This window comes from Coptis chinensis, chromosome 4 (assembly GCF_015680905.1).
Source record: "Coptis chinensis isolate HL-2020 chromosome 4, ASM1568090v1, whole genome shotgun sequence".
Classification (NCBI taxonomy): Eukaryota; Viridiplantae; Streptophyta; class Magnoliopsida; order Ranunculales; family Ranunculaceae; genus Coptis; species Coptis chinensis.
Genome location: NC_141459.1, coordinates 187,202 through 211,222, shown reverse-complemented (window position 1 = coordinate 211,222; position 24,021 = coordinate 187,202). Strand labels below are relative to the sequence as shown.

At 37.9% G+C, this 24,021-nt stretch overlaps 4 protein-coding genes and 1 pseudogene across 6 annotated transcripts; all 5 read right to left on the bottom strand.

Moving 5' to 3' along the window:
- Window positions 1–1,246: 1,246 nt before the first annotated feature.
- On the bottom strand, window positions 1,247–3,826 carry LOC147500896 (F-box protein At5g07610-like). Of its 2 annotated transcripts, none has more exons than XM_086605903.1 (2): window positions 2,649–3,826; window positions 1,247–1,542 (listed from the first exon to the last, which is right to left on the bottom strand). In XM_086605903.1, exon 1 carries the CDS (start codon window positions 3,715–3,717, stop codon window positions 2,740–2,742), a length of 978 nt encoding a protein of 325 aa, XP_086462029.1. In that variant the 5' UTR covers window positions 3,718–3,826; the 3' UTR covers window positions 1,247–1,542; window positions 2,649–2,739. The 2 variants fall into 2 exon arrangements, with proteins under 2 accessions (XP_086462029.1, XP_086462030.1); XM_086605904.1 differs by having other exon boundaries at window positions 1,247–1,596; window positions 2,649–3,732.
- Window positions 3,827–4,334: 508 nt separating this feature from the next.
- Window positions 4,335–9,648, bottom strand: LOC147500895 (uncharacterized). Its single transcript, XM_086605898.1, has 2 exons — window positions 6,764–9,648; window positions 4,335–4,953 (listed from the first exon to the last, which is right to left on the bottom strand). Exons 1-2 carry the CDS (start codon window positions 9,336–9,338, stop codon window positions 4,529–4,531), a joined length of 3,000 nt encoding a protein of 999 aa, XP_086462024.1. The 5' UTR covers window positions 9,339–9,648; the 3' UTR covers window positions 4,335–4,528.
- Window positions 9,649–16,466: 6,818 nt separating this feature from the next.
- Window positions 16,467–18,038, bottom strand: LOC147500894 (U4/U6 small nuclear ribonucleoprotein Prp31 homolog pseudogene; annotated as a pseudogene).
- Window positions 18,039–18,370: 332 nt separating this feature from the next.
- LOC147500893 (Acyl-CoA N-acyltransferases (NAT) superfamily protein) lies at window positions 18,371–20,498 on the bottom strand. Its single transcript, XM_086605915.1, has 4 exons — window positions 19,950–20,498; window positions 19,393–19,445; window positions 18,973–19,149; window positions 18,371–18,762 (listed from the first exon to the last, which is right to left on the bottom strand). Exons 1-4 carry the CDS (start codon window positions 20,382–20,384, stop codon window positions 18,537–18,539), a joined length of 891 nt encoding a protein of 296 aa, XP_086462041.1. The 5' UTR covers window positions 20,385–20,498; the 3' UTR covers window positions 18,371–18,536.
- A 480-nt stretch (window positions 20,499–20,978) lies between these two features.
- LOC147500892 (RAF-like serine/threonine-protein kinase PRAF) lies at window positions 20,979–23,481 on the bottom strand. 2 transcript variants are annotated; one of them, XM_086605914.1, is made up of 3 exons: window positions 23,379–23,481; window positions 22,880–23,080; window positions 20,979–21,959 (listed from the first exon to the last, which is right to left on the bottom strand). In XM_086605914.1, exons 2-3 carry the CDS (start codon window positions 23,046–23,048, stop codon window positions 21,181–21,183), a joined length of 948 nt encoding a protein of 315 aa, XP_086462040.1. In that variant the 5' UTR covers window positions 23,049–23,080; window positions 23,379–23,481; the 3' UTR covers window positions 20,979–21,180. The 2 variants fall into 2 exon arrangements, with proteins under 2 accessions (XP_086462040.1, XP_086462039.1); XM_086605913.1 differs by having other exon boundaries at window positions 23,159–23,394.
- Window positions 23,482–24,021: the final 540 nt, after the last annotated feature.

Sequence of the window (24,021 nt, the reverse complement as noted above, 5' to 3'; positions counted from 1 at the left end):
TTTTTTTTAAAAAAAACACACGAGATGGAATCCAACTTTCCATCCGAAATTCACAACTCAGCCACTATCTGGGTTGAAGGTTTCACCTTCGTTTTGACTTGGAAAAATAGTCACATTAGTATTCACCTTTGCATTGGGCAAATGTTTTGAACCATTTGGAGGTGAATAAAGTCACAAACCCCCAACCATAATGACTTGCATTGGGAATGTTCTTAAAATTGTCGAGTTTGACTGTGTTGGAAACTTGGTTTTATCTTTTACGTTTTTTTTTTAATATAAAAAGTCATTTTTCAGTGAAATGTTTTCGCCAATTCCAAAAATATTTAGAACTTTTTGTATAGAGTTGCAAATCAGTAAGGTTGCCTTCGGAAAAATTGGGTAACATACAATTATATTTTGGACTTTTTTGTGTATGGGACTATGTATTATCCTAGATGTGATACCGTCTTTTGCATATTCATTTCCCTCTTTGTTCTGTGCATTTTCAGAAGTAAAATCCACAATTTAATAATTAAACAAGAGAAACAAAACTTCTTACATTAATTAAAATGAACAAATCAAATCAAGTTTCTTAGTTGATCTGATGTTAGAGCTACAGTAACTCACAGTCAATGTTTCGTTATGACACCCTGAAAAATTGTAAAACTACTATGCGTGTTTGTGGTTGACGTGTTGATCTACGCCACCCCTGATAGTAGTCTTGAAAGTTGAAACAAGTAACCAACAATTTTGCAACTGCAAGACTGGCAGAATCAAGCCAGCTCAAAAACATCTTGTAGATCGAAGGAATTTTGTGATTCTACTTTAGACTTTAGAGATATGTTTCTTGTCCAAGTCCTTTGGATGTTTAACCGGAGTGGAAGTTGAAGGAGACACTCACAAATTCACAATTGGCATCTCAAGAAAAATGAGGGAATCCTCAACCAGTCCTGCTCTTGCACAACATTGAAATGAAGAATAGGTGCAATGTTTGATCCATTCGCCCTGGAATTAGCCTCGGAACAATAGTCTGACACATGCTATGAATTTTACAAACTGAAGGGTACAAGTGTACTACAGAGTTACAGTGTCAGTTGACGCTTGAAATCAGTGAACCCAAATAAAAAAAGGGCGCGATTCAGTGGTTTATTTCTTTCTCAATAAGCATCAGTGCCATGTACTCAAGGGTCTCATGTAATATCAGCCTAAGTGCCTAACGCATATAGCTAGGGTAATTTAGTTAAGAGCAATAGCAAGATTCCTGTCATACACCAAGTTACCAACACGTTTATAATATCAGATGGCATATTCCTGTCAGTCTAAGGATTAACATTCTCACAAAAGAGTCTGCAGAATGCAAGTGCATTTGAAAAAAACAAATTCTGGTCACCCCATTTGCTTCTAGCCTCAGGCTAACTATAATAACATAGATGACCAATACTAACCAAAATGAAAACAAATTAACCATGCCTCTCCAGTCAATCATCACCCCTACTATGTTCTTCTTTCTGTGTTGCTTAGCTTTAAAGAATACCAGCAAACTCCTGAAACATTCCTGATGACCTTCAAGAAAAGTTGGTAAATTGTGATATCAGCTGGTTGTGATGAATGCCCTTCCTATTTTGACAGTAGGATAGACATAAGAACAGAGAATTAACAAATAGGGAAAATAAGTTGGTGTCATTGAGTTTTTTACTAGAAAAAAGTATGCTGGTTATACCAAAAAAACTTCCAAAATGGTGTACCAAATAAAGCACAACAAAATACATACCAAGTCTGTAAAACTGCACAGTAAATGTTAGCTTAGAATGACACAGATCCAAACAAGACAGCAATAAGCAAGTGAATCATGTAAAAGACTCAAACACTGCTTTGAATGAAACAGACCAATATCCAAACTAGACAGTAATAAGCAAGTGAATAATGTAAAAGACACAAACATTGAAGAACAGCAAATAAAGGATCCAAAATAAAATGTAATAAAGACTTGTAAGTCTCACACCGGAAAGAAGATAAGCAAACGGTGCCGTCTGTCTATCTCAGCGAAAATAATAATAATAATGACAGTTGTAGGGGAGTGATATTCACTATCCAGCACGTGCCTAACATGGTGGAAATAACACATCAACCTATGGATACAAGTCGCATTCATCCATGAGCTAGTAGAACGCTACTGCACGATCAGCAATATCACTTTTTGAACTACGCTTTAGGAAGTGACACAGATCCCCTATCCAGAAGCAATCATGACTAAAGGTGTACTTGCACATGTCTTGACCGTCAGCCACTGGTCACGGCCGCAAGCTACTTGTACAGACTGCCACTCCACATCATTACAGCAGACCTATAAGGACAATTCTCACATGCTATCCTAATCTCCACCCCTCGTTTGGAACATCCTTTACACGTGGTGAGCAAGGATACACTCTCAATCTCTATAAATACCTCTCCTATGAACTACGGCATACCTGATTCTACTCTCCCCCATACAACCCATAGTAAGATACGTAGGCAGTTCGCTCTCAAGTCGAACTCGGTCTCATCCAATAACCTATTCCATTCCCCCAGTGACTGTTTGTAAAGGAAAACCAAATCACACATTTACAACAGTAATAACCATGATGTTCAAGTATACAACAAAAACACAAAAGGAAGTTGTTACAGCTTACTAGGTACTCCTGAAGCTCGGCATCCATGCTGGAAGGGAATAGGGGATGAATGTGAATAGAAAGCAATTGAAATCAAAATCACCCATGTGTTCTATCCTTTTGTGTCCATGTTATACAGAAACGCCTTCCTGTTCCTGTTCAACACCAAACCAATCTCTTTGTTTATTGGATTAATTGCAGATCTAACGAAGTAAGGCTCCGAAAAATCTAATGTTTTTGGTAATTGATCTACCAAGCATTGAGTTCTTATACTATGTTCCAAAGACCATTTAACTCCATCAACAAAGACCCATACACGCAAACTAGTCATATTGCTCTCAATAAAATACACACGCCCAGCCGATACCCCCAGTTCTCGAGAGCATATATGATCGTCGGACTTAGGCGGCAGTTTAGTGAAACAAACGCCTTCTTTCTTCAAATCAAAAACACAAAAATCACTAGTGAACTCGTCCCAATAGTAAATGAACTCCTCATTAAATGCTATTCCAGTTGGATCAAAATAATCCAGTGTATGAGAAATCATAGACCGCCTCCATTCTCCTGTCTCAGAAGAATATATATTGATTTCAATTAAATTGTATTCGCAGCACATGAAGTGAACCACTTTGAATCCGATTCGCCAGTCACCAATGTCTCCATTGTCATTGCAGTACAAAAGAGGATCGCCCTTAAAGAAAGGTATGCGAGGGTTAATGGGCAATGTAAAACATTGCTTAGTTAAAGGATTGCAGACGAAAAAAGTAGTTGGTTCATCTACGTTGGTCCTTGGGGAGCAAAGTAAAAGCCCATTGTGAGAGGCACTGACAATAGCTTCGAGAAAACTAGGATCAATGTTAATAAACGACACATTGGAATTGGAAGCAAGGAATTTGACTTTGGAGAAATGATTGTAGAAAAAACCAGTGGTGAGAGGAGGAAGTGATTTTAGTCTTTCTATGAAGGTAGGCTCCGTGATCAAGAGACGCCAAAGTTTGCATATACACTTTGATTTGTATATCGATTTTGGAGGAAGTCTGATGAGAATTTCTGTTACCAATTCATTGCATAACAACTCCATATTCCCCATTGACAAACTACGGTGGGCTCATCACAATGTAAATGTCTCATAATTGTTTGGAACAATTTCATGAAACGTTGCCTCTTCACCATCAGTGCTTGAGAGTGTTTTTTAGTTCATTGTTTTGCACCGTTTTTGGTACAATTAATTGAAACGTTGCCCTGCCCAATAGTCTGATGTGTCTCCAGCAGCAGTTAACACCACTTTCCCACGTACTACAAAATTTGGTGCGGATCGAGTTATGCCCATGGGCCCTGGAGTGAGCCTTGGATTAATATAGCGGTTATAGCCTGCTAGTTCATTTGTGATTCGACTAAAACATGGGCCCTCTTGTTGACCAAGGATCTAGCCCAACCTTCTGTTTTGGCAGTGATGATAGTTTGCAACCTGTAGCTCGGAAAAGCGCTCACTAATCACTGGACAGGGCAAAGTTTGAAACAAGGAAGATGAATTAATGATGAAAACATATCGGGATATCGCTTAAGATTATTGGTATGTAATGCATTTTTTACTCTGTAGGCAAAACGGGGTACTATTACTTGCAAAATGAAAAAAAAAGGAAAGATATGATTATAATACATTTACAAAGGCTCAACACTCCCTCCTGTATGGCTGTATGGAAGGTCTTAGCCCAAAATACATCCTTGACAAACCCTTATTATTTTTGCATATAGTTGGTCACTAGTCTCCTATACCAAATTTCTAATAGCTTACCCAAAAAAACACATAAAATTTTGCAAAATGCAAGACTAACAAAATCAAGCAATTTTAAGACATCATTAGTGTATTAATCGTAAAATATGTGAGTTCCTATTTATCCCTAGATCAAAAGATTTAGTGATTTGATTTTATGGAGATCTTTCTTGTCCAAGTTCTTTGCAACTTGATCTGGAGTAGAAGTAGATGAAGATGGAGACGGTTGCTGACTGGCCTCCCGAGGGAACTCCGAGAGCATTTGAACCACTTCTCTCATAGTCGGTCGTTCAATACTATTCTCCTGAATGCATAGCATGGCAACGAAAAATAGGTGCATTGTTTCATCCATGGGCACAGGAATTAGTCTAGGGTCTATGATGCTGATTACTTCTTCTTTGCTACAATTGGTTATTCTCTTGGCCCATTGGACTATATCAACACCATCTCCAAAATCACCAACTGGTCGACGCCCGGTGATTAGCTCTAGAAGGACCACCCCAAAACTGTACACATCACTTTTCTCATCCACCTTTAGAGTGTAAGCATACTCTGCATTTTCACATAATACAAAGTTTAGCAACTATGATTTCAACAATATAAACTAAGCCATACTTTATCTATTCAATACATCTTTTTAGGTGAATAGTCACAGTCTTCATAGGCATGTTGTGGTCCTTGGGCTTTGTCATCTTAGTTTCAATTTTATAGGCTCTAGACCCAAGGACCACCAAAAAATTGTTGAGAAGGTAACTAACAGAGTTGTCCATGAAAAGGTTTGAATAAGTTATTCAACGTCAATCCATATAAAACACATCTATTCATGCAGTCCAAACTCCAAACTCCAAACTCCAAAGTAAATCAAATCCGATTGTGCTGAAGTACAAATAAAAAGCCAGACAGAACTTCATTTTTTCAATTATAAAACACATCAACAGAAGAAGAGCTTTCATAGTTTCATACTGCCCTCTCATTTCTACTCAGTGGTTGGGCACATGCGTGTTGGGTGCGCGTGTTCCCAAACTAATGGTGTTTTTTTTAAACAACTTAACAACAGATCAGTCAGGATTTTCCACAAAAAAGTGTGGGAAAGCAAATTTAATACAAGATTATGAACTTCACCACCAGGTACTGGCCACTTTGGAAGGCCTCTATTGATAGCACATGTCTCCAAATTCCAAACAATATACCATGTTTACTCTTACTTTACTTTTTTTAAAGTGTCATGGCCTGGTCATGTTAATTCCAAATTGTGCTACATAACTGGTGGATTTTGCTTGATTTTAAATTTTAATTTGGCTAAACCTTAAAATCATGACAACCTACTGTGGTTGTACGTAACTTTAATTATTAGTTGTCCCTCGAGTGGGCACCCATAGAGTACACGCAACAGATCCCAATAAAGGGATCTAAGAAGAGAGACAAGCTCATCACTTCCCGTAGAATCAACCCAATACCCGAGTATGTATGCTTTAGATGCATACATAAAGACATATTGTATTTAACTTTACAGTAATTTACATACAAAATACATTGGTATTTTAAGAATTGATATCTGTGAAGTTGCTTTCACGCCAACCCATATATAAGACTAGTTACGATAAGCACCATCATGCCAGAATCATTGTGTCAGAGTTTACTCAGATTCTGATTTCTGACTCGCCGATTTCAGGCACAGAAATTAGAGTGTGAGTGGTCTCTTAAACATAGCATAAATTTGGTTTAGTTCTCAACATGGTGGGATGGTGGACCAGCAAAACTTTAACTGGTTTTGTTTGGCCAAATATACGGGTGACACAGTAGCACCATTGCAGTACTGTGATCACCGTCTAATCTGGAGAAGAATCGAAACAGTACTCTCTATTCCCAAGGAGAATGTCTTACACGGTTACACCCTTACTAATAAGCCAATGGTTTTATATCACTGATCTTTAGGCAATTAGAGCCACTGGTTTGCCTATTTGGAATCAAGATATCGTTTTTTAAGATGGGGTCTTGGGGCAATGCAGATTGCCCCAAAAGTAATTTAGAGTATTGAATTTCGGCCTCTCCAACTGCCGAGGTAAGGCTGACCATATCTAGCCCGACCGGAGCCTCTAGCCTCGGTAAGGCTGACCAGGGCTAGTCCGACCCGTGCCTCTAGCCTCACGCAGGGCTAGCCCTTGGACCTTGGTAAACATCATGTTTTTGGTACCACAATACTACTGTCGATTGCTGACCGCAATTGCATCAGACTCGTCGTGTCCCTAAAGTAGCATGCAATGTATACGATTTTACGCAAAAGAAGTATGGAACCAGTCCATTGACATCGCTACTTATAATTACTATAAGGAAATAATTAAACAAGGGCAATTGGACGTACCTGGCGCGATGTAGCCATATGAACCCGCAATTGCTGACATGCATTCCGAGGCACCATCATCCACCAAGAACTTAGCTAAACCAAAATCAGCAACATTTGCTTCAAAGTTTGAATTCAAGAGAATGTTATTAGATTTAACATCTCTGTGAACTATGAGAGGGTCACAATCATGGTGGAGATAACACAATCCTTTAGCAGCTTCAATTGCTATCTTGTACCTCAAATCCCACCTTAATAAGCCACCTTTCTTCCCATGCAAGGCTTCACCTAAGCTCCCATTCTTCATGAACTCATAAACAAGCAAGTTGGTCTGAGCATTTGAACAAAATGCCAGTAACCTAACAATGTTCCTATGCCGAATTTTGCCTAGAGTTAGAATCTCGGCCTGGAATCCATGATCATGATTATTGTTACCAAAACCAAGTAGCTTTTTCACAGCAATTTCCTCCCCGCTCGGCATTTTCCCTACATATACAACGCCAGCTCCTCCACGCCCAATGACATTGCAGTCTTTCAAGCACTCTAGCACATCAGAGACATTGAATTCAACCTTCCGAAATGCAGTCATTTTCCATGAATGGGGACCAGACTTCTTGAATGACCTGGACTTAATGATTGCTGCAGCAGCAAACACAAGAGAACATAGAAGTAGGCCTAGAGCAAATATTAGCTTGAAGTCGCGGGGAACTTTATTTGGCTTCGTTGTAACTGTGGTGAAGTTGCATGGATTGTTGAGTAATGAGCCGCAAAGATGAGGATTGCCAGCATAAGATGAAGCATTGAAATATGAAAATTGCCCTGATTCGGGTAGCTTACCCGAGAGATCATTGAAGGAAAAGTCTGCCACTGTTAGGCTCTTCATGAACCCAATCGACTTGGGTATGGTATGGTTGAGATGGTTCCTAGATAAGTTAAGGTAATTCAAGATACGAATATTCGAAACCTCGGATGGAATAGCACCAGAGAGGTTGTTCTGGCTCAGGTCTAGATAGGCGAGATGAGAGCAATTCCCTATCTCTGCTGGGATTTCATATGAGAGTGTGTTTCGACTGAGGTCGAGTTTTAGTAATTGGTGAAGTTCTCCAATTGAAGGTGGAATTGGACCAGAAAATTGATTTCCACTTAGTAGGAGGATTTGGAGGGAAGAGAAATTTGAAATGGAAGATGGTAGAGACCCTGAGATGAGATTGTTTGATAGGTTCATCTGGCCTAATTTAGCTGGATTCACGTTGCTGTTGCTGTTCTCCATCAGAATGCCAGACAAGTAGTTATTGTGCAATTCAGCTAAGTTCAGCAGAGGTAAGTATAAGAATCCACTGGGAATGCTTCCATTCAAGTAATTCTCCCCCAAGCGCACTCTCGTTAGGCTCAAACAGGCTCCTAGGCCTTCTGGGATGGGGCCGAAGAGGAAATTTTTCTGGAGAATTAGTATCCTGAGCTGATTCGAGGAACATAGGCCTCGAGGTATCATTCCAGTGAGCTTATTTGACGACAGATCAAGTACCTCAAGTTTTCCATTTAGGCCAAGTTTCTCAGGAATCACACCTGTAAAGTTATTCATCCACATTCCAAGAACTTCCAAGTTTGGCAAATCTGCAATGAAATCTGGAATCGAGCCATGTAATCTGTTCATAAACAGATTTAGAAGACTCAGCCTTTTGAGATTGATGAACTCAAATGGTACCTCCCCTGTAAGTGCATTGTATGAGAGATCAAGATTTACCAAGCTTGTTAGGGAGCCTAGCTGTTTAGGAATCGAACCAGATAAGAGATTCGCATGTAAGAACAGCGTGTCAAGCAACTTCAAATTGCCTAGCTGGTGTGGGATTTGGCCATCTAATTCACAGCTTGACATATCTAAATGGTTTAGACTTGCTAAATTTCCGAATTCTTTAGGAATGCCGCCTTCGAAAACATTATAATAGCCCAAGTAAAGTTCTTTCAAGTTAGTGAGGTTACCCAACTCACCTGGGATTTTGCCATGGAGATCATTCCCTGCGAGCGATAAGTACTCCAACCCAGTTAACTTTCCATAGACAGCAGGAATGTTACCGAAGAAAAAATTGCCAGCCAGGTCTAAGTATTTGATTTTCTCTAAATGTAAAATGCCGAGAGGGAGGAGAGCTGTGAAGTTGTTGTTATACGCATCGAGTACCTCCAAGGTAATCAAGCTTAGGTAGTCCCAATCCAAACCACCAGAGAATTGGTTGTTTGAGATATTCAGAAAACGCAGTCGAGTTAAGTTGCCTATCTCAATCCCACCAGTGAAATTGTTTCCATCTAGAGAGAGATTAACAAGACGATCTAGGCTAGTAATCGCCGGTGAAACAGAACCATAAAGATTCAAATTCGATACATTTACTTCAACAACCCGACGGTCTGCACATCCAATTCCATCCCAAGAGCAAACAGAATTTAAATTTGCCACATTCCAACTGTGTAATGCTGAATCAGAGAACTCGAATCCTTGTTTTAATGAAGCTAAAACAAGAGCATCATTAGTAAGAGAAGTAGAAGTAGAAGTACCCAGTAGGGAGAGAAGTGTTATGACTATGAAGTGGACCATTTTTCTCATAATATTTCTGTAGGGAGTGTAGGGACTGTAGGAGATGGAGGTTTAACAATTGGTTTTGGTTGGTTTCTCAAAGTAGAAGAGTGTATTTATTCTGGTAAGCACGAAATTGTTAGGAAATGAAGGGAAAAGCATGGGAATCTGTTGAGGTATGTATGGACATAGGAAAATTAGCATCTTCAAAGTAGAGACTTCTACTTCAAGGAAGAAGTACTAGGACTAGTTCCTTCTTTTCCTTTTCTTAAAAACAGTGGGAAGAGAAGAAGCTTAAGGTTCAACTTTGAGGCTTGAGCTATAACTTAGTATGAAGTATGAATCTGTCAAGCTTCTTTAAGCTAGGATAATAGAGAAAAAGCTTTTTAAAAAAAAAAGAGATGGTTCTTTTCTTTTGTTTCTTTACTTCCCTCTCAATTAGAGAGCAAATATATAAAGCCGTTGCAAAATATACATTTAAAGTTTAGATTATGGAGACAAAATAAAGTAGTGATTCTCATCTTTATCCATAGACAACACTACCCTTTCTTTCCTTAAAGGGAACTCTTAAAGAGTATAGGTCCATCTTCTTCAAATGTCATGATAAAATAGCTCTTTCAACCAGTTCCAGTACGTCACCAAATTGTCCTGCAAATTTCCCAAGTGGAATGACAAATAAATGCACAGATTTTTTATCACCTGAGATTTATGTACATTGTACATTTGTACTATATCCATATCCATATCCATATCCATAGTTCGTGATTTCGACGGAATTTTGGAATTTCATCTAATATTTCGGTTTTTGAGAAATTTTGAATTCCAAATCAAAAAATTCGAAAAATACATGAATTTCAAAATGAACTCGAAATATAGAGAAATAAAGCCCGGAATTTCAGTTTTTGGATTTGTTGTAGTTTCGTAGATTCCGAAATCTTAAACTATGACTATATCATGGTAATGTTTGTCCATTAAAAGCTTGTCCTCTTATGTATCATATGTTGCGTGTTTAGGGTATCAATAGTCATACCCTGTCAACCTTCAGAAACTAGTGGGTGTTATGCATTGTTTGGGTGATATTTTACTCATGAATTATATTGAAACATAAATGAAGACAATAATTGTAAGTACTCTCCATTTTGCACTACAGTACACGTGTCCACACACCAGGTCGTATTAATTCATCAGTTCGTACCTATCTATCAGAACGTACCAACGATCCAAATCTAGGTCGTCTCCAACATCAGTTACATCTATTTATGGAAGCAAACCAACTAGCGCAATCCTAGAGCTCAGTCAACGCAACAATCAAGAAGACATTTACTTTGTAACATCAGAATAATGGTGAATCATCAAGATAGCACACAAAGTAGATCTACACTTTATAACGCTCTGGAGCAAATAAGGAAAGTCGGCTCAAACATCTATAAGTAGAAAAAGATGAACTACGTAAAGCTTGATTCAGATTTATCTTAAAAAACTTGATACGTAAGCAACTCTTATCCAAAGAAAGTGTAGTCATTCCCTATCAAACAAATCATTAGTTCGTTATCCTCTAAACAACAAACCTCTACAATAATGAAATTGGCAACCACCGCAAGAACTACTTACCAGTTGATTAACAAGACTTTGCTATGCTGCGTTCTAAGCCAAGTGCCTCACCTAGTTACTGTTGGGGTGTATGAACCGACATCAATAGTTCCACATTACCAATAGATGAAGCAGCTAAGTATAAAAGTATGGATCTCTATAGAATAGCATTGAGGCCACGCAATTTGATCCAGTCCAAATTGGTTAAGTGGGGAAAATATCGATGTTAGTGAGATATTGTGGGCCTAACAATGTCCACCATACACAATTAGCAAATCTTGAATCTTGACTCATCATTTGATGACGCAGCATGACCTCTTAGCGACGAAATAAACTCTTCCTACAACACATGAGATCGCCGTAACATCAAAATCATTTCGTTCTTTCAGGATTTCCATAATCTTAAAATACTTTAATCATAAAGATGGAATGAGATCTATTTAGGCTTGATAACAGTCATTATAACCATATATATATTGCTAATAAGTAATACTCTCACTATGTCATTGTTCATCAAGGTATAAAATAATCAAACATCATCAAGAACAGTGGTGGACCTTGACCACAATGCATCACTATAATGTAAGTAATAATCACAGTTAGAAGAATTTTTTGATTATGTTATCTTACGAAAAGACATGGATATGTCATATGTGTAGTCCTAAAATTTAAAAGGAGGCACCACAAATTATGATCATATTTTCATATGAACACTAATTGTTTTTTAGCAACTCAACTTTTTGTTGGTTTTCTAGTTTTTGAGTCCAGTATAAAAATCAGAATTTGAGTTGAGCTCGGTTGTTTTGACGTATCAAGCGGTATGCATGCAGTATGTAGGATAATATATTAAATCATACGGATGTTTCGTATTATTGCATAAAATATGAACTATGTTACATATGAAGGAAGGAATCAATGAAGCTTTTTTCCACTTTATTCCTTCTCCTTCCTTGCCCTACAGGAATGGGACCAACTCTCTATATAAATGTGTATTTGTGCTTTAAGAGGAGAGGGAATAGTCTTAAAGAGAGGGCTGAAAAGTAAAGCAGAGATCTGAGCTTTGATCTCCCACTTCTTAATAGGAAAAGAGAAATACATGACCCTCATCACATGGAAAAGAGTGCATTTGTATGTACCTGAATGGCTGAATTTACAATTGGCATTTTGCAATATCATCACCTACCCTCCTCCCTCTAGCTCTCTTTCTACTTTTGTACGTCTTAGTGTTCCAACAATGGCTCCATTTGGGGATTGTTCCTATGAATCACACACACACACACATTATTGAGGGTGTGAACTTTTAACTGTGGGATATGGTTTAGTGGTGTACATTGAGATAAGTAGTATCAACTAATCCAGACGTGATATCCAATGGTAAAATTTGCACCCCACATTTTTATTTGAGAACATTTCATCGTAAGACCTGGAGCAGCATTTTGGAGGGGTCTCTATCTTTTCTGTATTGCAGGGAAAACCATTTGAGGAGTCACTGTCTAATGCTCTGACTTTGTAAAGGGATTGGGAACCCTGTTCTGTGGTCACAATGCTTAAAATGGTTTTATGAATATTTAAGAGTTCATATGGAGTTAAAAGGAAAGTCCAACCACCAGCATCTAGGTTGCTTTGAGAATTTAAAAAAGGGCAAGTACAATCTTTGTCAAAGCCATCGTGTTCTTTACATTTGGTCCCACAGGCAAGTTGATGAGTTTGATACAATGTTCATATAGCAGTTATACTGCATTCTGCAGTTAAAGTTCCTACATAAGCCTCAGTAGCACTCATTTTTTAACATGATTCTAATCATATCTGAGAAAGTTCGACTGGTTTAGTTTGAAAGGACAAAGATCCATCTTGGTTTTGGTAATTGCTGGTGCTACCAATAATCAAAACCCTTGACATTCGCACTGAGGCTTATAAGAAGCTTCGTTCCTGAGCGCTAATGATAGACTATAAATACCTTGAAGGAAGTAATCTCCATTTATTTTCTGTAAATTGGTCACTACCTCCGATCCCCAGTGTGGTTGGCCTGGTGCATTATCCCGCTATTCCTAATGTTAGGAGGGCATAGAGTGCATAATGAGTCATTGTTTTTAAAGAAGAATACCTCTCTTAGTTTTATCAGTACACTTTATGTTCAATCATATTTCGAAATTCTGAAGACAACAGGATGACACACCTTGTGGGAAATTGTAACTACCTCCACGAAAATTTGTAAAAACTCAATTTATTAATTAGCCAGCAATGTACGAAAGTTCGATTTCACATTTCAGTTTCAGATACCAGTTGTCATGGCCATAATTCCTCGTTGTCGTACGTATTGTACCTTAAAAAAAGCCTATTAGCAATCTATCAAAGCACTCACAATCACTGTTCTTATGTCCTAAATTATGATTATTAAATAGTTATGTTAAAAGTCTCCCTCGATCATGTGATCATCATTTTATTTTATTCTGTACAAATCTTCATTTCCTTTCATTAGAAGTAGTTTTGCTTGGTGACTTGTATCCTTCTCTGTACGTTACATCTTTCCAAACGTTTCTTCATGGTGAGTGGCTGAGTGCATGTATATTGAAATGTTTAATTACAAGGCTGCAAAGAGTTACCATCTTTACTTGAAAGGGTTGTTCAATGTTGTCTTACTATAAATAAAAATGTTTTCATTCAGGCTTTTAAGACAATTGAATTCAAGAAAGAAAGCAAACAATGGAAAGGGAGGCCTACTTCTTAAGACCAGTCACTGCCGTCAAACTAGGGGAGAGTGCATTCAACTGTTATAATAGTTAAAGAATTACTTTATATATGCACAATTTCATTGATAGATGCTTTTTCTTACCACTCATAACATGGGAACTGAAGAAGACCATGGCACCTTCTAAAGATAACTCCTTGTCCTATAATTTTAAGGCAGCTAAGTTCAACGAAAGCACCGCCACACTTTGTATATATATCTCCAAAGCTCTTCAAAGGATGTGAAGCTAAATGCTTGTGTTTGTGCTTTCTTCTACTTGCTTTCTCTCTTTATTTCTTCTTTGAAATCATGCTCGTACTTTAATTGTTCTCTTTTTGTCTTTTTCTTTACTCCTTACCCATGTTCACCTTGTTCCGTTCGTTCTTTAACATGCTCTAACACATTCACCTGGTACTCTGGTAGCCTGCGTGGAGTATCCTAATTAAGTTTGTCTGTTTCTGTATGAAGCACTTGATAGAATTGAGAACCATTTTTACTGTTCTAAACGATTATTAATATGGAAAATGACATAGCAAACTGCTATGATATCCATAATAATGTTCAAATTTAAAGTTTGGGTTAACTAGTATTACCCCCACCCGCACCCTAGATGAGCCAATTAGGATCCCCCCTAGATGGGAAATTAGGTCTCCCCTAGATGAGCCAAATTTCCCCTACTAGATGGGAAATTAGGGTCTCCCTTTTCAGTGTATTGGGGGACCCTAATCCCCCGGATGAGCCAATTAGGATCCTCCCCCTAGATGGGAAATTAGGGTCTCTCTCTCCTCCTCCCCCAATACATATTAAAAAAATCAAATAGGTGGTAGTGGTAATACTAGTTAACCCTTAAAGTTTTAGCTTAGTTTTAGCATTTCCCCAATCCAGTGTATCCATAGCATTGTTTCAGACGCCGCTCACATAACATAGGTACACAGGCGACAGGCACACGCATACGTTTGTTTTTTCTAAGTTCAGGCACACATATGGACTCATATAGTAAAGGGCTTTTAAGGTTTTCTTGCTTAGAGCTTCCTTGGTAGACTACTAATGCAGTATAGGTTACTAGAATAATATGAAGCAGTATACTAATATATTATGTAAATATGTAATTCATTTACAAATAGTAATGAAGATATGAAAATCAGCCTAACAAAACAAAAGAAAAAGGTTGAAAATTCAGAGCAATTTTGAAACACCATAATTTTACAAATTTTTTCCAAGCCTAAACCAATATATCACATCTTTTTTACTTTTTCAAGCTTGTTTGTGAAAGAGGAGACAACCTGGTTTAACGAAGGCCCTGGTCGAACTCCAGTAAGTTACCGAAAGAGGAATTTTGATAAGATTGGGCATTTCCAAAGAACAATAATGTTAATTATCAATGTACCCCAATTTCAAGTAGCTGATCTGGCTACAAGCAATAGGAGCTTCACATTAATATGGAGAGGACAATGCAGTCCCATAATTTACAAAAAAAAAACGAATTTCCCACAAGGCTGGTTGTTTCCTGAGAAAAGCATATGCAAATGTTTATAATTTATGGGACTTTTGTCTTAAATTGATTCTCTTGCAAGCAATGTGGGCTTCTCATAGCACTCGGTGGAATTCCAGTTCAGTTTGGAATATGTGGGTCATAAGGTCATTCCATATGTTTTCGTGTCGTAACTCTTTCATGGTCTCACTTCCATGTCCACTCAACACAAGCATCTTTGCCAGAAGCATATGTTCGTTCACTTTCTACAGAAATTATTGCATTCCATATTTCCATCTAATCTTATCCTATGCAAGTCAGCCCTATATTCTGTCCTGCCCTCCACACGCAACAAAAATTATGGAATAGACAGGCGTAGTGTACATAACAACTCTCCTATCTTAAAAAAAAAAATAGAGGAAGAATTGGTCATTTCCTTCCATCGATCTTTTAAGTTAGATGGTCTGAATTACAAAAATGAGCTAAGTTTCCTTGTCTGTGTGCGCGTTAAATCTCAAAAACCTCTAAAGTACATATGTAGAGATGGCATGAAAATTGACATGTCAAATGGTGTACATGCATCTACAAGCTGATTCAAAGAGAGGTACCTTGATCATCGCTCTATAAGTTGGATCATGCTCTTCTGCCTATGGACCCGTAGTATTGTGTCCACAATCCGCGTTCTGTTCTGTTGGTTACACAGTTGTTCTATGAAAGGCATGTTGATAAACAGGAATTATATAAGGGAACAAGGGGAAAACTACAGAAAAAACAACTTCAGACTCACCTTCAATCTCCTTTCATATTACTATTTTCGTACCGTTTTGCTCTACAAAATTTTGCTCATTAAACGAGCAGGTGAAGATTAGAGCTGAGCAAGTTAAATGGAGTCTAAGACTCTAAGTTGTAAGTTCTGTATTTACATTCTTAAATATTTAACGCAGTTTGTGAATGATATGATTGTTTACCTGATGTCGTTGAGACTGCTATTCAGCAAAGTTAAGATGTGCTTCTGCTCCAAGACGATCAATACAGTTTGCGTATTTATGGACAACGTCCAAAGACCCAAGTTAAAATTAGCAACAGAGAAGTAAACATTGATAAATATTCTTGACGGACTATGAACTAATCTACACACTGAGGTATTCCATAATCATTTGATCAGCAGTAAGATTATTTGGTTTCATTTGCATGTAGGCGCGCAGCTATAAGCTTAAAACAAAATTAACCGCACTCCATAGGTTTCAATCCATTTGCCTGGGTTACTTAATCCAAACCTATCATTAAGTGGTTGCTGGCCTGGATAATGGTAGAAGGCATAAAAAGTTTACATTGATGAATGCTACAGAGAAGAAATAGCTCAGGAATCTGATGAAAAGGAAACTTATATTCGAATTACAAACTCTTTCCATCATATTAAATCTTGCAAAATTTCCTTAAGAGAAGGTATTATATCAAACATCATATTGTGAGAACATACCCAAATTGGTTAAACACCAGGTAACCAATGTTCTCTTCCCGTCTGACTTTCACAAGACATTTGACACACACACGCGAGCAAAAAAACTAAGGAGAGACTCACTAGGATGGTTCAAGTGGCCCTGCTGATATTTGAGAACCCCGCTACTTCAGAGAAGTAAATACTCTGTGTTCCACTGCCAAACAGGTTGGAGTTGTCATGTGCCTGAGGATTATTCAGCTCAATTCCCTGCACGGATGTAAATGCCAGACATGATGTCAATCCAGAGGTAGCACCCAGCTGTTTCTTGAACTTCTTATTAGAAACTGTTGATAATCGCAACTTCCCACTTCCAGCTTGACCAAGCATACCATAACCTTCACCTAGCCCGTCACCTAAAGAACTCTTCTCTGGCACTCCAAACTGCACCCTGTTGACTGCCTTCCGCATATCTGTATCTGCATATGCTTGCTTCCTCTTCCTGTGACGAGCACCACCTCTTTTCTTCTCATGCTCGGTAACTGGAATACGTAGAGGCTTAACTGTTCTTGCAGGAGGTGGCTCTTGGCACTTCTGAATCTTCTCAAGGATCTTGTCCCTGTATATTCTTGCAGTTTTCCTGTTAGATCCCTCTTTGTAAGATCCGCCCGTGCAACAAGCGCTGCATTATTAGCCAAAAGTCTACAGGCAAGATGAATCAATGAAGGAGGTGTGCTTTGACAAATTTCTGTTTCTAAAAGAAAACCTGCATGTAATTGAGAGGCTTTTGTCGAAAACCCTGCACAAATCTTTTTCTTTGCACCAAGAACTCTTATATTACTAGAATCCATCATTGCTAAAGCTTCCAGACCTCCAGCAGCCCCTATTAGCTTTGCAGCAACAGCACTCCCAACAATGCCAGAAAGACTTGGTGCAATATATCTCATTCCACTCTCGAAAAAATCGAGGATCTTTTTCTTAGCAAATTCAAGAGCAAGAACCTGATCACATGCATCCAATGTCGTTTGAAGGTTTTCTTTGGAAAGTGGTTTCCCACTAGTACTAGATGCTGCAACAGTAACAACCATAATAGTAGCTGAAGGCAAAAGGCCTTGGAGATCAACCAAGGTTAAATCTGTTTCGTTTCCAATCTTCTTTACAACTCTAGCATAATCAATAGGGTGACTTACTTGAGACTCAAGTTCTGGAAATTTCAAACTATACTTGTCCCGGATAAAATTATGGACTATAAAAATCTCATTCTCAATATTAACACATAGTTCAGTAGAATCAACTATAAGTTTCTGGAGTTCTGGATCATTTTCGTGATCGTCGTTGGAAACATCTGAACTTTGGTTTGCATCTTCGACTTTCTTCATTACGTCAATGTATCGTTGGGTTTTCTGCAATTTGGAAAAATTGTCCAAGTCATAGTTAACCATATTTGCTTCTACATCAGTCGTTTCTAGATCATCACTATTGTCTTCTAAGTCAAATAAGCAAAAATCGTCCATGTTTACAATGTTTGATGTGTTCATCTTGATTAGGGTTTATGTAGAATAGAAATTTCATAAGATATTATTAGTATCCAAATTGCCAGAATAGAAACTCAATTCCTACTGGACTTCCTACTGGACTTAACTTTTATTGTCAATTTTCATTCTGCCGCCAGATTAACTGGGGTAAAAACCCTTATTCCAGTCTTTATTAGTCTAAAACCTATTGACTTTTTGAATTACGGCTAAAGCCCACCCGTTTTTTTTTAGTTGTTAATTAAAAGTTTTCGCATAATTACCCCTAGTGGTACTGTAGTAGTGGTGTAATTACATGTTGGATAGAGTTCACAACATCATGACATGTATAATTTGTATTTGTACACAGTGGAGGCATGTATAATTGCATATACACTGAGCCACTGGGCGTTAGTTGCAGATTAATTTGTACAAATATTTTTCTGGTCCACTTCTAAAACAAGCAATATCTGCATTCCTCTCAATAATCTTAAGTGGAAAGAGAAGAATATTTTATCATTAAAACACGACGCTTTCGTCCAATCCAAGTAGTCATCCATGGAGGATCTCCTGAAACAACTCTGTAACCTGCATTTGTGTATAATCTGAGTGCAGCTGCATCGTCTTCATAAGCACGGAGAACAAGGTAGTCAAACCCCCAAAGAATAGATAGTAGATCACACGCTTTAAGCAACACCGTTGCTACTTTCTGCCTCCTATTTTTAACAGCAGCCAAATTAATGTATGGAGGACAATGCAAGAAACAAATGAAATTAGAATCAAGATTTGGAGAGAACTAGTTTTTCTTAAAATTTGTTTATGAACAACCAAACAAGAACGAAACAATTATCTGCATGTGTTTGCTGGAGCTAAAATTTGTAAACAAGTGAGCATTCAGGTAGACTCTTGAGACTCTGCATGTTTACCTGAATTCTCCCAGGACTGCTATACCAGAAACATAAAGATATTCTTCTGTTCCCTCAAGGTGACTAAGGACCATTTCATCTCTTAACACTGTGACATCAACAACCCCCACAAGCCTTCCCTTTCTATCATTAGATGATTCAGAAGCATCCTTTGGCTCAGCAACTAAGCAAGCATACCTGTTGAACAACCATAACCGTTCCACAATCAGACCTATCGATGTTGATTAGGTGTGACATATGACATATGGTTCTAATCATCATTTTTATTGTAAATGAAGGTTGGTTAATCTGGTGTGTACTCATCTTAAAATAATGCATGTTTTTATCCCAGAGAATATATAAGCTAGTAAACTATTGATCGAAGGAGCTACTTGGTTTTGTCCTAAATATATAAGCATGATTTAGCATGGAACAAAGTACCTATCTGGTGGTGAGTTGCGAAGCTTGTACATAAGCCCTGAGAGCACTTCAGCCTGTAGATAGTTACAATAAAAGCATTCATTACTTCATTCCAGTCCATTATATTGATGTGTTGGGAAAATTACAATGAAGTTTTGGGAAAATTATATCTTCCCTACTAGGTAGGTCCTATAGTAGTTCAACTAATCATGAGACCAGAATTCGGGTTCTGATCCTTTAAGAACCTACACCTTTTGTACCCTTGATAATGTGAGTTTTGTTAAAAAAGCAACTTATCATTGTCAAGAACTCAAGATAGACGCGGCGGCGTGTGTTACTGAACTAGCATTTGAAATTTTGGTCTTAAAAATATATGCAGTGGTAGGCTGGTAGCATAACAAAGTAAATGGACATAGCTGGTACAGACAGGCAGAGGGCAATCTGAAAAAGAAAATCAAAATCCAAGGATAATCATATTCAACCAATGCGGTCAACATAATTGAAAACTAAAGACTGAACAGTAAGCATTGAGAAAAAATCAGTATAAAAGGTGGAGAATATAATGAGTGACACTGCACCTTGAAGAATTCGAAGGATAAATCATTAAAAAAAGTTACTGGGACATGAAATGCTTCAGCCTGAACTTGAGCCACATTTCTCATCTCATCTTCATCTCTAATCAGCCTCCTCACTCTCCACCCAAACTCACTCACCAAACATCCAAACTGCCCCTCAACAGTCTCAACTTTCCCTTCTCCCTCCTTCCCAGCCAACTCCAACTCGCTTCCAGCTGATGAGGTAGAAGATGAGCACGAAGGCACAACCCTTATTTGTCCATTCCCAAATTTTCTTCTCTTCTCATTACTTCTTCCAAAAGATTTGACCTCCTTACTACTAAAATTGTGGTACAGCAATCCTAACTCACTACATTTGTCAGTTCTATGGCATTGGGAGTGTCTCAAAAAATCGCTTGAAAAGATGAGGTTGTTTGGGCTTGCTTTCAAGTCAATCATACTTTTTTGGATTGCCTGGGAAGAAGTAAGGATTTTAACTAACTCGAAGAAGGGATCTAGAGTGATTTGTGTGGTTCTTATTTAAGCAATAAGCTAAGGAGAAATAAAGGACTAACACCAAAAATGAAAATGTGGACAAGAGGCTCCCATGCAAAGGAGTAAGTGACACCCATCACTTGGTGTTGGTAACGGTTAGACCAGAGCACCAGACCATATTATAAGATCGAGTTGGGTCATGACTCAAATTTTCCCTTAAGAACAAGTATAATACTTGTTTTAACTGTACAGATCAATAGATATATATTGTGTAACACAAATGAAATTTTCTACTATGTGTATCTGGCAATTGGGAATTGGGGTTTTCTAACCATTAAGCACAAGGAGCATTCTGAAAAATAAATTTTACCTTGATTTGCTACCTTCAATGTTGATTTGGATAGTCATATATGAACAACATTTCTTGTTCCACACAAATTGTCTCCATGTAGAAACTGTTATCATCCAATCCCTAACAAGAGAGCAAGCACAAACAAAAACACGCATAAAGAAGAACAAAACCAAATTTTTATGTATCATGGGGGAAAAACACATTGCTAGGTGAAAAGGAGAATAATTTGTATTCATTTTTTTCTCTCCTCTTTTTCTGATAGAACCCACCGACCTAGGTGAGGACCGTTCATTAACTGAAATAACAGGGCAAAGTCACCTGACAAAGCTTTTCATTCAATAACTGAAATAACTTGTATGAATTCCATTATACAACTCTCTAACAGAACCAAAACTGTATTATATAATCTCAATGTCCCACTGAACCATGGGGAAAGTTTACTACGATTTCAACCCCTCCACTCTTGTAGGCTTTGCATTCATCTGCGTGTGCATTGCTGGTGAATTCACCACTCCCTCTGCGCGGTGCTGTTGGGGAGTAATAACGAGGAGGACGATGTTGCTGACCTATTTGATACCTAGCAAAATCATTTTGGCCAACTGACAAGGCGGGTGCTACCTGCTGCCCTTTCCAACCGTTATATTGGCCATGAGGTCCAGACTGTGGATAGTGCGCATACTGGTGAGCAGGGTGGTAATAGTGATTATGATGACCAAGGTTGTATAAGCTTGGAGAACTATTAACTCTCGGGATATCTTTGCTGCGCAACTTGTAACCATTCTGTTGATGTACATCCTGATAGTCAAATGTGTACCCATCATAGTTCAGAGACTTTGGGGATGATCCAGCTGAGTAAACATTGCGGCGTCTGAAATTTGTGGGAGTATTAAGAACTCCATTAATCGCGTCAATGTAACGTTGCTCGAGTGCATGAGGGTCCATAATTTCGGGATTGAATTGGTTGTCCACATTGTTCGCATTTGAAGGGAACAAAAAGGCTCGCAGCAATGGACTTCCATTACCATCAGAGTTTGATGATTTTCTATCTTGGCGATCATACTCAGCCAGCATATTTTGTAAGTCTTCATCACATTTTACGGATATCAATGTATCCAAGTCCTCAGGAAGCACCTGGTACTTAAAAACCAAATCACCCTCTGACAAGCTACTAAACTTTTTCATCAACTCTACGTACATGAAACATAACAAACAAAAGAATGTCAAACCAACGTAAAACTGCTATATAAACATACAATCTTCCAATTCTGCTAATCAACAAATGCGAATATGAACATATTAAAAAGAGTTAACTTTACTCCCACTAGATGGGCCAATTAGGGTCTCTCCCCTAAACACACAGTCAAAATTTGGATTGACTGTTAAATTTCAAGTCAAACAACTGAAAATTACACAAATGTTCTTATTATTTTCAAAAAAATGTCTTCATTATTTTCAAAAAACAAATGTTCAATTTTAATTAGATGGGGGCAATTGTGTTATTTTCAGTCATTTGACTTAAAAGTTAACAATCAAATCAAATTCTAGTGGGGTAATACTACTTAATACCGCAGGGAATCGGGTCGGGTTTGACCCGAATCCGACCTGACCCAAACCCAAATAATTCGGGTTGATTTTTATATCCATTTACTTATTCGGATTAGGGTCGGATCGGTCAGATTCGGGTTCGGATATATTTTTTGAGTTTTTTTTTGAATTTTTAATATTATCCGGGTTAGTCGGATTCGGTCATGGTTAAGATATAATCGGATTCGGATATTATGAAACTATTCGGATATAACCCCGAACCCGATCCCTTCCCAACTACTTAACCCTATTAAAACCTACTGACACGTGGACATTTGTTTGTTGTACACGTGCGGGAGGTCTCTCATGTTTTGGATTAAAAGTAAATATTGCAAAGTTCCAATCCCAAAAATGGACTTGGTCATTGTCATCGTAGAAACTTATGATTACATGAACATGTGGATTGTAGGATCCCAAAAAAGACACGTGGCATTCGAATTTTTAAAAGTGGACCCACAAAAGAAAACGCGCATCCACAGTCGACAGCAAGGCTAGAAACAGCCACAGAGAGAGAGAGAGTTACCTGAGAAGTTAATGTCGCGAGACACAGCAATGACACGTGTCTCACCACCAATATACTTGAGTTGACCATCGGGAGGTCTCGGTAATATCTTTCCTCCGTGGCTGCACAAAAACTTAATCCGATTTTTCGGCGATATTTCTGCCTCCTCGTTTCCTTCTACTGATGCCATCGTAAATGAATTGAACTACACCGATTACGTATCTGAAATAATAATAATATAAATCATTTAACATAAAATCAATAAAAAAATTTGCATGAAAAATGAATCAGAGATGTTACCAGAAAACAGAAATGAAGCACAAGTTAAAGAATGGAAAAAACGGAGGAAAGAAAAAAAGTGATTTTTTTTTAAGTAAAGCGGAAATGGAGGTAAATAAGGATGATTGGGAACCACAGAAATGAATCTCCCTCCAGTACCAGTCTTTTTTTTAAAGAAAATAAAACCTAGTACTACTTAATAAATAAAATAAACCAAAGCCACTTCCCATCATTTTTATACCCTGTTTTGATGCAATATTCTTTGGCACAATTAAGATTCCCCCTTCATTATTCAGATTGTTTCGAAATAGACCCTTACATTTTTTATTTTAATATCATAACACCCTTTGTGTTTACCGACTGAATTTTCGGAGTTCAGGAGTGTTAAAACAATTACAACTATTGATGTTGTGATTCGAGATGTGTGTGAATGCAAATCGACGGTTTACCAGGTTTCTCAATATCTGGACACACAATTTTGGGACAATAACAGTACTCAATTTGACATATTCGAATGAGCTGATTTCACATATATCTCCGCATACGTTAAATGTTCTAATTAGTCTGGTAGGAGATTTATGAGTAAGTGGGTTGTAGAAAGCTCTATATTGAGTTTTATATATAGAGCGCGACCTGCGCTCAGATAAAGCTTGTATAGAGCGTGAACTGCGCCTCAAGCCTTCGAGATGTCTAGTAGCTAGAACGCGACCCGCACTCGTCTCCAGCACAAACAGAGTGCGATCTGTGCCCCGTTTTTCTCAAGCCACTGATTGTTTTGTTTTTATTTTTTGTAACCTCTATAAAAATAATTGTAATATCTTTAGAATTAAATCAAGTAAATATACAACTGGATTTAATTGAATTTCTCTAGTTCTGTATGGTAT